The sequence below is a fragment of the Chiloscyllium plagiosum genome, unplaced genomic scaffold (assembly GCF_037043375.1).
Source record: "Chiloscyllium plagiosum isolate Xiang-an unplaced genomic scaffold, Cpla_swu_hap1 HiC_scaffold_27, whole genome shotgun sequence".
NCBI lineage: Eukaryota > Metazoa > Chordata > Chondrichthyes > Orectolobiformes > Hemiscylliidae > Chiloscyllium > Chiloscyllium plagiosum.
Window position 1 is genome coordinate 46,384,074 of NW_028270165.1, and position 15,402 is coordinate 46,399,475.

Here is a 15,402-nt window from a genome sequence, read left to right on the forward strand (position 1 = left end):
TGTCTCTATCTGGGTTTTGCTGGGGACCCAATGGGACCAGAAGTTTGGGGTGTCAGGCTGCCTGCTTGGCAGCAGCATCCATCTGCTCATTCCTTTGGAGACTGTATCCATTGCCTCAGCATGAGCTGAACATCTTGATAGCTGCCAGATTGCTTGGACAAAACAGCATTACTATTCGTCTGCCCCGTGGGGGTTACAAATCCTCTATGTTCCCACAAGTCTCTGTAATCATGGGTCACACCAAAAGCACAGTGAGAGTTGAAGATCTCAACCCCCCGAGGGGTCTCTCAGTTCCAAGATCGGTCAAAAGAACACTAGGATTATGGTTTGCTTCAGCAAGGTTTCACACTTTAATTTGTAAGGGCCGGGCAAAGATTTGTCCAGCAACACAGATATTAAAAGATTCTGTGTTCCTTGGAGAAACTGCGTGATTAACTTGGAATAAAATATTAATTTTCATATGTTTCTTAAGAGACAGTACAGTCTTAATTACAGAGTAAATCCAATAAAATTACATAATGGACAACAGGTTAACCCAATGATATTTCCTGGGAAATAATGTTGTTTCACACGCATTATCTCCTCATACCTGTGCTTCAAGGTTAGCTAGGATGGTCAGTAATGTCCTATCTAGCTTAATTAGATCCATACTATGAAGAAGGCATTGTTTGCTTAATCTGTGATTCAGTTAGCTCAGGAATGCAGAAATGCAGCTTTTAGCCATTTTAAACATAGTGTTAATGTGTAGCCTGAAGCCATGTTGTTATATTACTTTATATTGAGATGCTATTTTGTGGTTAATAAAAGCTCCTGACAACAGCCTAAATCCAGGTATTAGATCCTCATCTGGTGTCGACCTGCTCCGTCACTCAAAAGAAAACTAGATTTACAATTTAAAGCCATACATGCTATTCTGCTAAATTAATCCAGTTGATTTGTTTTTGTTTAAAAATGTGAAAACCTCATGAACAGTTCTTCCAGTTAATCACTGGATATTCAAATTTCTCTTCAAATTAAAGGTCATAACAGAACTGGGTGTCATTGTGGGATTTTGAATCTGGAGGGTGTGCTTGTGAAGGTTGAATCAACAATATTTCAAAGTGAATGTTATCGTGTTCAGTACTAAGACTTTCTGGAGATGAAAAATTTGCCTTTGTGTGTTTTGCAACACTTAACCAAGGTCAGTTCCATAGAATATGCAGTCAGATTGATGTGAGAGTTAAGAGCTGGGGTAAACATCAGAATTAATGGAGGCAGGAGCACAGCAATTAGAGTTAGAAAGTTAGCCAAAAATATAAAAACAGGAAGGAAAGTTTCATCAGCTTTTCTTAAAAAAAGTTAAGAAAGTGTTGGTTCTGTAGAAAATGAGTCTGGGGATTCAATAACAGAGGATAAAGAGATGGTAGATGAATTGAAAAGAGCTTGAATCTGTCTTCACTGGAGAGGACACAAGTAACAGCCCAGAACTAGCTGGAAATCAGGAATTGAAAGGGAAGGAGGAACTGAAGACAATTACAATTACCAGGGAAGTCGTACTGAGTAAACTGTTGGAACTACGAGTTCACAAGTCCCAGTTGGCCAAAGTATTTCATTCTAGACCCTTAAAGAAAAACTAGCTAGTGAAATAGTTAATGCACTGGTTTTAATTTTCCAAATGTCATTAGTTTCAGGGGAGGTTTCTTTAGATTGGAAAACACCTTTCTTCAAAAAGGCAGACCCAGAACAGGAAACTGCACACCATTTACCTTAACATATGCCATAGGGAAAATGTTCAAAGCTATGATTAAAGATGTGATGACAGGGCACTTGTATAAGTTCAGGCAGCGTGAATCTGTTTTTGTCATTGGGAAATAATGTTGTAATGATGTTTTGAAGAACTGCCTCTCCGCACTGCGACTGAGCTGATAAATCTCATCCTAGTTTCAAACTTCCAGCTCAGCACTGTCCCCATGACTTGTCCGGACTTGTCCGACCTGCCTATCTCCTTTTCCTGGATCAATGGTGCTGGAAGAGCACAGCAGTTCAGGCAGCATCGAGGAGCTTCAGCCAAATCGACGTTTCGGGCAAAAGCCCTTCATCAGGAATAAAGGCAGAGAGCCTGAAGCGTGGAGAGATAAGCTAGAGGAGGGTGGGGGTGGGGAGAGAGTAGCATAGAGTACAATAGGTGAGTGGGGGAGGGGATGAAGGTGATAGGTCAGGGAGGAGAGGGTGGAGTGGATAGGTGGAAAAGGAGCTAGGCAGGTCGGACATGTCCGGACAAGTCAAGGGGACTGGAAGTTTGAAACTAGGATGAGGTGGGGGAAGGGGAAATTTGGAAGCTGTTGAAGTCCACATTGATGCCCTGGGGTTGAAGTGTTCCGAGGCGGAAGATGAGGCGTTCTTCCTCCAGGCGTCTGGCGGTGAGGGAGCGGCGGTGAAGGAGGCCCAGGACCTCCATGTCCTCAGCAGAGTGGGAGGAAGAGTTGAAATGTTGGGCCACGGGGAGGTGTGGTTGATTGGTGTGGGTGTCCCGGAGATGTTCCCTAAAGCGCTCTGCTAGAAGGCGCCCAGTGTTTTGCCCTTACTGGGAGCAGAAGAATACAATGAAGTCTTGCATTTGCGAGAGAGCAACTGAGTAAGGGAGTACATCTGGGATTTTGGTGGAAAATGGGAATTCTTTGCACTGTGGGATGAAGCTCAACCCTATCCAGTTATTTCAGCTCGTGGGTGAGACTCGGCAGTTCATGCAGGCAGTCAATCCAGGTAATATTTTATAAATTCCTGCTTTGGAAATAGAACCAGTCTGATTCCAGATTGGGATACAGACAGACTCTGATCTCACACCTTTAATGCATGGTCTGAGCTGAGATGATATCTTTTGTTATAAAACCTTAAGTTATTTCAATAAAGTGTCTTTCAGGAAGTTCTGGGATTTACATATTAATGATACCTGCAGACCACTCTGAAAGCTGAAAGGCTTAACGATCCAAGTTTGTTCAATATATCATTTCAGTGGCAGGACACTAATGTTTTTCTATAAATTCTGTGCCTTATGATGTTATTCTCCACAACCACCTGATGAAGGAGTAGCACTCCAAATGCTGGTCCTTCCAAATAAACCTTTTGGACGGTAACCTGGGTGTGTGAGATTTTTTTTAACTTTGGACAGGTTAGGGTGGATTGACCATGCTAAAGTGCTCACTGTGACCAGGGAGGTGCAGGTTTGTGTGAATTGGCTGTGCTAAATTATACATCGTGTCCAGGAACGGATTGGTCATGCTAAATTACCTGTAGTGCCCAGGAATGTGCAGGTTAGGGTTAATTGGCCAGACTAACTTATCCAGAGTGAAGATCTAAACCCCTCTTAAGGGGCCTTTTGGTTCGCGATTGGTCTAAAGAATCAATGGAATGCAGTCTGTACAAAGCAAGGTTATCAGTTTAATAAGGCAACTTGACACAATTCTGTCCAGCAACACAGCGGTTAAAGCTTCTGTGTTCCATGGTGAAGTTGTGCAATTACATTTGAAAATTACACATTATTTATTTAAGTTTTTTTAAGAGACAGTACAGCCTTAATTTCAAGAAAATACCAATCAAATATAATAAGGTGACATGATTCACAGCAGGTTAATCCAATGATATTTCCTGGGAAAGGAGTCTTAATTACGTAAATCATCATGCCATGGTAGCAGCTCAAGGTTAGTTCAATTGGTCAATTAATGTGTCAGTGTTCATTTTAAACAAACTCCATTGTCCTCTTATCTTTGGATTTTAGCTTAATTCTGCAAAACAGCAGGACAAGTTCACAGAGTTCAATCATTATTCTCGGCCATTTTGTTCTATTATTTTAAATTGAAAAGCCATTTTGTGGTTAGTAAAAATCTACATATACTTGTTGCATGTGACAATAACCTAAATTCAAATTTTAGATCCTCACCTGAAGGATCAGAGTCTGAAGGGTGACCTTATAGATGTTTGTAAGAGGCATGGATATGGTGAATACCCAAGGTCTTTTGCCCAGGGTAAGGGAGTCCTACCCTGTTTGAGGTGAGAGGGGAATGATTTCAAAGGGACCTGAGGGGCAACTTCACGCAGAGAGTGGTGCATGTATGGAACGAGCTGCCAGAGGGAGTGGTGGCGGCTGGTAAAATTACAACATTTGAAAAGCATCTGGATGGGGATATGAATAGGAAGGGTTCAGAGGGATATGGGCCACATGCAGACAAATGAGACGAGATTAGTTTTGGATATCTGATCAGATGAATTGGACCAAAGGGTTTGTTTCAGTGCTGTATGACACTAATCGTCTTTGGAGAAAGCAGAAGTGTGGTTGTGAAGACTGGGCTTTCAGAGCAGCTTTCAAAGATGTTTTGTCCTTCCTGGGAGCAGAAGAAGTTCCAATGAAATCTTGCATTTGTGAGACAGCGACTGAGTAAAGGGAGTACATCTGCGATTTTGGCGAAAAATGGGAATTCATTGCACTGTGGGGATGAAGCCGAACCCTATCCAGTCACTTCTGCTGGTGGGTGAGACCAGACCTCAAGACTAGGGGGAGTAGATTTAGGACAGAGATGAGGAGGAGAAAGTGAGGACTACTGCTTTTCCTGGAGTGTAGTGAATCTATGGAATTCTCTTCATTAAGTATATTCAAAATGGGTTTTTGCATGGTTGGGGAATTAAGGGTAGTTGGGGCAATGCTGCTAGGAGGAGCTGAGACGATGGATAGATCGGCCATGATCGCAATGAAGAACGGGGCAGGCTAGATGGGCAAAATGGCTGACTCCTGCTTTTATTCCTGAAGAAGGGCTTATGCCCAAAACGTCGATTCTCCTGATCCCTGGATGCTGCGCTGTTCCAGCAACACATTTTCGGCTCTGATCTCCGGCATCTGCAGACCTCACTTTCTCCTCCTACTTTTATTACTGTGAAACTATTTCCCACAGCTAACCCATCACTGGGCACTATGGGTAGTTTAACATAGCGAATCCACTCTAACCTGCACCCTACCTGGACACCATGGGTAATTTAGCACAGCCAATCCGACCGAATCCGCACAACACTGAACACTGGGTAATTTAGCATGGTCAATCCACCCGAACCTGGACAAAGTTAAACATCACACAACACCAAGAAGTACTAGCTTTCGGAGCACTGCTCCATCATCAGGTGGTTGTGGAGCACAAGATCATAAGGCACAGAATTTATGGAAGAAGATTAAAGTGTCCTGCCACTGAAATGATATATTAAACAAACCTGGATTGTTACACCTCTCATCTTGTACAGTGGGTTGCAACTATCATTCATATGTAAATCTCGATAACATAAGGTTTTATCACAAAAGGTAACAACATCTGGGTGGCATGGTGGCTCAGAGGTTCTTAATTCTGCCTCACAGCGCTTGGGACCCAGGTTCAATTCCAGCCACTGGCCACAGACTGTGTGGAGTTTGCACATACTCCCCGTGTCTGCATGAGATTTCTCCAGGTGCTCCGGTTTCCTCCCACAATCCAAAAGTATGCAGGTTAGGTGAATTGGCCATGCTTAAATTGCCCAGTGTGTTACATGCACTGGTCAGGGGTAAATATGGGGAATGGGGCCTGGTGGGTTACTCTTTGGAGGGTTGGTGTGGACCTGTTGGGCCTGTTTCCGTACTGTAGGGAATTGAATCCAATCTCAGCTCAGACATTGCGTTAAAAGTCAGAGTCTGTCTATCCCCACCTTGAATCTGACTAGTTCTGTTTCTAAAGTAGGAATTTATAAAATACAACATGTTCTGACAGCTTGCAGATTGTGTATTTTTGAGCAAAATAGAATTTATTTGAAAATATAATTCTGCAAATGCAAATTCACCCCCATGGACTTGTGTGTGCTTACAGCTAAAAAGTTTATTTCCGTGCTGTGTATCTCTGTCTATTTGGTAACAGATGCTTTATTTCTGTTGGCATAACTATTGTTGTAAGTCATAGCTGGGTACTAATAGTTAGATATAAAGCAAAGAGAATTCCTCAAGTAGGGCACTATCAGAATCCTGGGAGACCCCTATTTCTGGTTTAATTCCTATTGACAAACATTAAGCATGAGCACCTATTTATTTCTATTTTTTTGTTTCACTTTTCTTGTCTGATTCCCTGGTACGACTACACTCTGTGTCTGGTCGGTTGTCAGGCTGGGAGATAGTGGATTGGGTTTCGATTGACTGAATGTTGTATTGTTCTGGAAGGTGTAAAGGGGTGGGGGGTGGGGTGTTGGAGAATCAAAACTTCAGCAGAGCTGAGAACAGACCAACATCTTACTCTGTGGGAACAGGGAGATCAACAGAGGACAGAGAAACCAGGACCTGAAATCCGACCTGACACCTGATTACTGTGATCAGTGTTTTCATTAGCAATGCCAACCCTCTACCTTCACCTAGCTTCCCGTTTGACTACCCCCTCGATATTCAAGATCCAATCCTTGTCGTCCTGAAGCCATGTCTCTGTAGGGAGTCTCAGATCATAATTATTCTCTTCAATGTGTGCAGTCAATTCATTCACTTTTGTAACAGTGCAGCACACATGCAGACACACTGTTTTCGGTTTACATTTTTATGATCTTTGCAATCCAGTTTTAATTGCTGGTACATTTACTCTCCTTGTCTCCATCATTCTGTGATGTTCATTTCCCACATCACTACATTGCTCACTGGCCTTGATTGGGATTGGCCATAGTGCCCAGGGATGTGCAGGTTAGGTGTATTTGTCAGGGTAATGTAGAGCGGTAGGGGAATGGGTCTGGGTGGGTTCCCCTTCAGAGGGTCGGTGTGGACTCGTTGGGCCGAGTGGCCTGCTCCCACACTGTGGGGATTCTCTGAAGCGAAGGGATATTTGCAAACGTTGCAGGACAGCGCAGGCGCAGTGCGTGCGCCCGACTTGGCCCCGCCCATCCGCTCTCCTTTCGTGACGTCACAACGCGGAAGTGACACTGAATGAATGAAAATCCCTCCGTCTGGGCTAATCCTGGGGCGGGAAAATCTGTTCACTTGTAGCAACGGGAGTGAATCCAGGGAGGGAGCAGACCCTGTCAACTCAGGTATGGGACTTAATTACCAGGTGAGGAGGACAGAGATTGGGAGGAGTAGATATCTTTTCTGTTTTCCTTTTCAAAATGCGCCCGATTTCCACAAGTAAATGCAACAGGTATAAGTACAGCACATGCAGCTTCAAGCCGGCTGTGCATCCTCTGTTCTTCCTCTGCCTTGGCTCCAGCACTTTTTTGGCTTTCTTTCCCCCCACCTGCCCGGTGTTCATACCTCAATGTTTTCCCGGTTGTCTTTTGTGGGCTTTGAAAACTTTCCCAATCGTCTGAGTACAGGATTTGGGAGATTATGTTGCAGCTGTACAGGACATTGGTTAGGCCACATTTGGAATATTGTGTGCAGTACTGGTCTCTCTGCTGTAGGAAGGATGTCATAGAGTCATGGATGTTGTGAAACTTGAAAGGGTTCAGAAAAGATTGGCAAGGATGTTGTCAGGGTTTGAGCTGATCAGGATGGGGCTGTTTTCCCTTGAGTACCAGAGGCTGAGGGATGACCCTACAGATTTCTATAAAATCATGAGGGGCATGGATAAGATGAATAGACAAGGTGTTTCCCTGGAAAGGAGTAGAACTAGAGGGTAATAGGTTAAGGGTTGGGGGGAGATTTAAAAGGGCCCTAAGGGGCTACTCTTATATTCAGAGGGTGGCGCATGTAAGGAATGAGCTGCCAGAGGAAGTGGTGGAGGCTGGTACAATTACAGCATTTAAAAGGCATCTCACTGGGTATATGAATAGAAAGGGTTTAGAGGGATATGGGCCAAGTGCTGTCAAATGGGACTAGTGATTTAGGATATCTGATCGGCATGGATGAGTTGGACCGAAGGGACTATTTCTGTGCTGTACATCTGGTAGACAATGGTCCTCAGAATTCTGTTCCCATTAGGCTCACCCTTAACTCTATTGCACATGGTCTTGGTGACAGTATCACATTCTGAAATGAGAAAAGACCTATAAATGCGCAAGGGAATAGTTCCGTTCCGGGAGTGTACATAGAGATGGGGATAGTTACTTAGGACGCATAAGGCCTGTTGTTCCCCAGCCGGTGGAACGCAAGCCATCTTTGTACATGGGCAGGAGGTATAAGGCTCCTTTTGTCTTACATGAGTGGGCGTGACAGGTCTCAAGTAGGCAGGTGATGTTATGTGGAACATGAACAATTGCACACCCTTAGCCGGTTCCATTAAAGCAATTCTCATACGACCATGCAGTAGAGTGAAAAGATGTCAGCAAACTGGTAGCAGGAGGCTCATATGGTGTTGGAAAGTGATACTGTATTTCTCTGCGGAGGGTCGGCAGTAGGGAGTCTGATGAATAGAATGGAATCGGGGACTGGGGACGGGGCAAGTAAGTCATCTCCCGATAGAGAGGAGTAACATACTATTGCCTCTGGGGTGAAGAGTGTTCTGTGGGCCTGTATAAATAAGTTGTTTGTGGATTGAGGAGTTTCCCCTATCAGGTTTCCCTTTTCTCGAGTCGGCCCATCCTGCAAAAAGGGATGGTGTTTCTGGGCGCCCTTAAAATATTTACCATAATAATGGGGTTGATCACTTTTATCCTCACTAGGCTTTCGTCTGCAGGTAAAATCAAAAAGACATAACTCCCACTGATTTCTACTGTCCAGATGGACCATCTGGTCTTTCTGATGTAAGAGTCCATTGCAATAATCAACCTTCATCATGTTCCTCACGTCAACGGCGTCTGGTCCGGTGCACTGGATGACATCTCCTCAGCATGGGTGGTGGATAATCTCTGATCATTCCTGGTCGCATCCATACTTAGTGGCTTTCCCCATCAGGATGCTGTACGTGATCAGAAAGGTGAGGAGATAAGCATTCCCCACATGTCCCTCCTCTTAGTTCAAGTATCTGTAATAAGATTAACATTAGAACAACAGCAAAATTCAAAAACCCAAATGGACAGGGTCCACTCCTTTTGTTGGGATTCCAGGATTCTCTCCTCCTCGTTCCCCCCCCCTTTTGATTGGTGCGGTCAATCAATTTACAATGGTGCAGTTCGACCCAAGCTGAGCGCCCAGTGACTGGGACCACTGTAGGGGTGGGAAGTAAAACCTGGAAGGGGCCATTCCAACGAGGTTGGAGACCTTTGCCAGTCCAGTTCTTGACGAGCACCAACGAACCAGGCTCTACCCGTGACGAGGCTGAAAGGGAGGGAACATCGCTGTAGGCCGCACGGTCTTGGGAGTGAAAGGCACACGTAACACTAGTTCGAGCAAGAACATAACCAATGATTGCTTCGGTCATGTGGACGTGGACTGAGAAGGGAGCTGAATCATTCCAAGGGGTACGGAGGGGGTGACCAGAGAGACTCTCAGCTGGAGACAGTAGCATCTTGCCCGCAGACATGGATCGCATCTGGAATAAGACCACAGGGATTAGCATAACCAGGAGAGGCCAGACTCTGCTATTAATTTGGCAAGTTTAGTTTTGAGTCTGGTTAAAACATTCAACAATGCCAGCTGCCTGAGGATGATAAGCACCATGCAGATGCCGACAAATACAAAGCTAGGAACAGAGTTCTCCGTTAATATTACCTACAAAGTGTGGTCCATTGTCCGAGCTAATGTACACAGGTATACTGAAGCGGGGAATTATTTCCTTAAACAAAATCTTCACCACAGTCTCAGCAGTAGTGTTAGGAGGAGGGTCGGCTTCAATCCACTTACAAAAGACATCAATAATAAGCAAAACACATTTATAGCAACTCAACTCATTTCTCCAACTCAATGAAGTCCAGTTGAAGTGTCTCCAAGGGACCTCCAGCAAGGGAGTTCTCGTAGAGATACTTGAACTAAGAGGTGGGGGATCACCTACCCACTGACCTGTTTGACCACGTACAACATCCTGATCGGGAAAGCCACTGACTTGAGTATCGATGCGATCTGGAATGATCTAAGATTATCCTGATGTCATCTGGTGCACCAGACCTGGCGCTTTCAACGTGGAGTCACTTGAGCGATGGCGTGAGCTGCCAGAGAAAGTGGTGGGTGCTGGTACGATGACAAGTTAAAAGGCTCCTGGACAGGCATCTGAATATGAAGGGTTCAGATGGGTCAGGGCCCAGTGATGGTAAACTGGAGTCATAGAGATGTACAGCACAGAAACAGACCCTTCGGTCCAACTCGTCCTTGCTGACCAGATAGCCAACTCGGACAGATTGGGCCATGGGTCTGTTTCTGTGCTGTGTGACTTTAATTGTCTTCAGTGAACGCAGAAGTGTGGTTGTGAAGGCTGGACTTTCAGAGCATGTTTTGCCCTGACTGGAAGCAGCTGTAAATGTGTTGTTGGAAAAGTGCAGCAGGTCAGGCAGAATCCAAGGAGCAGGAGAATCGACATTTCGGGCATGAGCCCTTCTGCGTTTTTCCAGCAACACATTTTCAGCTCTGATCTCCAGCATCTGCAGTCCTCACTTTCTCCTGACTGGAAGCAGGAGAAGAGTTTGACTGAAGTGTGCCAGTGTTGATACCTTGATGTCTCATTTTGCTCCCACCTTCCCGGGGTCATTAACCATTTCGTGTCTGGTCCTTCCTCAAGAAGCTGCATTGCAGGTTCACCCTGAATTGACACTTTTGTTTTTGCTTCCCAAAATCAGACCTGCTCACTCTCAGCAGGATCCCAGCGTAGTGAAAGATATTAACTTTCGGGTGGAGTTATCCAAAATTCAGACAGATGTCAGTCTTGATGTTTTTGCTTTTTCTGCCCCTGTAAGATCCTGAATCAGCACCTTCAGGGGAATTAGTTAGAGTGGAGTGAGAACAGAGGGGGAGAGAGAGTGGGATGGTGCTTTCAATTTTGTGGAACAACAAAAGAATATTCCACAGAAAGTAGAATTGGTTTTTCTGAATTTCTACCCTGCACTGATGATCCCTTTTGTAATCCCTTTTTGCACAGTATTTGAAAATCTGAAGACTGAAGTTTCAAAATCAATGAATGAAGGGCTTACGCCCGAAACATTGACTCTCCTGCTCCCCAGATGCTGCCTGACCTGCTGTGCTTTTCAACTGACTCTCCAGTGTCTGCAGTCCTTACTTTGATGTCAATCTCTGACAGTCATTCAATCCATCGGAACAGCAACTATTTTTGACTGTGATTTCTGTGAGAGGGATCAACGCTTTTTGGTTCCTGTTTGAGGACGTTTTCAGCATCAGTGGGACTGGACGAGAGACCCCACTGTTGCAGCGCACTATTTGTGGAGCCTGAAAGGGGAATTCACGGCAGGGATGAGTTCTACACGTGTTTGTGTGCAGCTGAAGCTGTGGCCATGGAGAAACCTGAGGAATCCCATCCCGTGGAGAAACCGTGGAAGTGTGGCCACTGTGGGAAAGGCTTCCGTGTCCCGTCTGCCCTGGAGACTCATCGGCGCAGTCACACCGGGGAGAGGCCATTCCCTTGCACCGACTGCGGGAAGGCCTTCAGACATTCCTCTCACCTGCTGGCCCACCAGCGGGACCATACGGGGGCGAGGCCCTTCAGCTGCCCAGAGTGCGGGAAGGCCTTCAGCACATCCTCCCACCTGCTGACCCACCAGCGGGTCCACACAGGGGAGAGGCCCTTCAGCTGCCTTGAGTGTGGGAAGGCCTTCAGTTATTCCTCCACCCTGCGGAGCCACCGGCGTGTCCACACGGGGGAGAGGCCCTTTAGCTGCCCTGAGTGTGGGAAGGCCTTCAGTTATTCCTCCACCCTGCTGATCCACCAGCGGGTCCACACGGGGGAGAGGCCCTTCAGCTGCCCCGAGTGCGGGAAGGCCTTTACCCACGTCTCCTCCTTGATGAGGCACTAGCGGGTCCACACAGGGAGAGGCCCTTCAGCTGCCCTGAGTGTGGGAAGGCCTTCAGTTATTCCTCCACCCTGCTGATCCACCAGCGGGTCCACACGGGGGAGAGGCCCTTCAGCTGCCCCGAGTGCGGGAAGGCCTTTAGCGATTCCTCCAACCTGCTGACCCACCAGCGGATCCATACAGGAGAGAGGCCGTTCATCTGCTCTCAGTGCGGCAAGGGCTTCACCCGCTCCTCCCACCTGCGGAGCCACCAGCGAGTTCACGTGCCATCGCAGGGGGATTGAAGGAGTGACAGCTGAGTGCCATTATCGATTGGACCATCAACCCAGTTCCGGGGACTCCCGGGTTCGAATCCCCCCATGACAGATGGCAGAATTGGTATTCGGTCAGAAATGTGGAGTTGGGAATCTAACGATGAGAGTGTTTCAGGGAGGGGGTGGTGCGGGGGAGAAAGCCCCCATCTGATTCACTCTCTCCCTTGTTAGGGAAGGGAACCGCCATTGTGGGAAAGGATTCACTCAGTCGTTCCAGCTGCATCCTTTACCCGATCTGCCCTACACGTGACTCCAGACCCACAGCAGTCTGGTTGACTCTACACTGCCCCTTCCTGGCAAAGGAGCGGGGAGAAACTTACTTGGAGACAGGGTATGGGTTGAAATTGCTGAGTGAGGCAATACTTCCTCCAGGTTACGGCTGAACCAAGGATCCAATTACAAAGGGACAACTTGCTGCTGGCCAATAGTAAAGACAGTGAGGGGGGGTGGGACAAGGGGAGGTGTGGTGTGTGCACTTTGACCTTGAGCTGTTCAAAAAGCAACTACTTTTTTCTCTGTCTTTTTGCTGGGGGGATCTGAAGCTGTAACAAAGTTGGGTTGCAATAAAGATTACCTGAACTTACCACCGGGCTCAGACTCTCATTGAAAGCTTTGAGCTCCAAGAAGTTTTTGTTTTAAAGCTGCTCATTTCTTTCAGCCTCCTGCACTAAGTTTAGAACAAAGAACATAGAACAATCCAGCGCAGAACAGGCCCTTCAGCCCTCGATGTTGCGTCGACCTGTGAACTATTCTCGTCCCCCTGTACTATCCCAAAATTATCCATGCACTTATGTAAGGATTGTTTAAATCTCCCTAATGTGGCTGAGTTGACTACCTTAGCAGGTAGGGCATTCCGCTCCCTTACCACTCTGTGTAAAGAACTTGTCTCTGACATCTGTCTTAAAGCTATCCCCCCTCAATTTGTAGTTATGCCCCCTCGTACACGCTGACGTGATCATCCTAAGAAAACGTCTTTCTCTGTCTACCCTATCTAATCCTCTGATCATCTTGTATGTCTCTATCAAATTCCCCCTTAGCCGCCGTCTTTCCAATGAGAAAAGGCCCAAGTCTCTCAGCCTTTCCTCATAAGACCTTCCCTCCAGACCAGGCAACATCCTGGTAAATCTCCTCTGCTTTTCCAATGCTTCCACATCCTTTCTGTAATTGGGTGACCAGAACTGTACACAATATTCCAAGTGTGGCTGCACCAGCGTTTTGTATTGTTGTAGCATGATATTGCGGTTCCGGAACTCGATCCCTCTACCAATGAAACCTAACACACCGTATGCCTTCTTAACAGCACTATCCACCTGGGTGGCAACTTTCAGGGATTTACGCACATGGACTCCAAGATCCCTCTGCTCATCCACACTACCAAGAATCTTTACATTGACCAAGTACTCTGCCATCCTGTTATTCTTCCCAAAGTGCATCACCTCACATTTAGCTGCATTGAACTCCATTTGCCACACCTCGGCCCAATTCTGCAGTTTATCCAAATTTCCCCCTGCAACCTGTAACATTCTTCCAAACTGTCCAGTACTCCACCGACTTTAGTGTCGTCTGCAAATTTACTAATCCATCCACCTATGCCTGTGTCTAAGTCAGTTATAAAAATGACAAACAGCAGTGGTCCCGAAACTAGTAATTGGATTCCAGACTTAATATTTTCCATCAACCACCACTCGCTGCCTTCTTCCAGTTTCTAATCCAAACTGCTAAATCACCCTCAATTCAATGCCTCTGCATTTTCTCCATCAGCCTACCATGTGGAACCTTATCAAAGGCTTTACTGAAGTCCAAGTATACCACATCAACTGCCCGACCCTCATCTACATGCTTGGTCACCTCCTCAAAGAACTCAATCAGATTTGTGAGACGCGACCTGCCCTCCACGAAACCATGTTGACTATCTGAAATCAAATTGTTGCTTACTAGATGATTTTAAATCTTCTCTTATAATCCTTTCCAAAATCTTTTCTACAATAGATGTAAGGCTCACTGGTCTATAATTACCTGGGTCATCTCTGCTGCCCTACTTGAACAAGGGCACAATATTTGCAATCCTCCAGTCCTCGGGTACTAAACCCATAGACAATAACCGACTCAAATATCAAAGCCAAAGGCTCTGCTATCTCCTCCCTAGCTTCCCAGAGAATCCTCGGATAAATCCCATCCAGCCCAGGGGACTTGTCTACTTTCACTCCTTCTCAAATTGATAACACCTGTGTGTAACTAACCTCGATCCTTTCGAGTCTAATATCTCGTACCTCATTCTTTTCCTGAGTGAACACCGATACAGGATCCATGCTCAACTTCTCACTTCTGGCTTTGACTGGCCCTATTCCTACCCTAATCATCCTATTATTCCTCACATATCTATAGAAAGCTTGAGCGATTTCCTGTATTCTATTTGCTAAAGGCTGCTCCTGTCCTCTCTTTGCTCTTCTTAACTCTCTCTTTAAATCCTTCCTACGTGATTTGTAATTCTCCATCGCCTCATCTGTTCCATCTTGCTTCATCAACACATAAGCCTCATGGAACAGCATCATAAGACACAGAACTTATATCAAAACATCAGTGTCATGCAACTGATAGAATATATTGAACAAACTTAGATAGTCTTCATCTCTTAGAATGGGTGTGGGCTTTGGTTCATTAATATGTAACACTTTTAGAGTACTCAGTACAGTTCTGTTGGCCCTGTAGTAGGAAGAATACTATTAGAGAGGGTTTAATAAAGATTTACCAGGATGTTGTAAGGACTGGAGGGTTTGAGGTTATAAGGAGAGGCTGGGACTTTATTCACTGGAGCACAGGAAGTTGGGGGGGGGGTGACCTCATTGAGATTGATAAAATCATGAGGATTGGAGGTAAGGTGAATAACAAAGGGCTCTTGCTTAGCGTCGGTGAGCTCAAAACTAGGGGGCATTTTTTTTTTAATGTGAGGAGAGAGATTTAAAAGGAACCGGAGGGGCAACATTTTGAAAGAGGGTGATTTCCACGTGGAATTAACTTGCTGAGGATGTGGTAGATGCAGATACAGTGACAACATTGAAACAGCATTTGGATGGGTACGTGAATGGAAAGGTTAGAGGGATATGGGCCAAATGCAGGCAAGTGGGACTGGTTTAGTTTGGAATCCTGGTCGGCATGGACGAATTGGACCGAAGTGTCTGTTTCTGTGCTGTATACCTTTATTGAAACTGGTAGAATTCTGAAAGGGGCTTGACAGGATAGA

At 45.8% G+C, this 15,402-nt stretch overlaps 2 protein-coding genes across 2 annotated transcripts in view; one reads left to right on the top strand and one right to left on the bottom strand.

Moving 5' to 3' along the window:
- The window catches only part of LOC148143877 (uncharacterized), a 59,297-nt gene extending 47,447 nt beyond the window's left edge, over positions 1 to 11,850 (top strand). The window contains exon 4 of the mRNA XM_087975716.1: positions 11,365 to 11,850. Coding sequence (XP_087831842.1) covers positions 11,365 to 11,850 — 486 coding nt within the window. The remainder of the gene's footprint in view (positions 1 to 11,364) is intronic.
- LOC148143875 (uncharacterized) overlaps positions 1 to 15,402 on the bottom strand; it is a 202,918-nt gene that overhangs the window by 151,155 nt on the left and 36,361 nt on the right. The window lies entirely within an intron of this gene.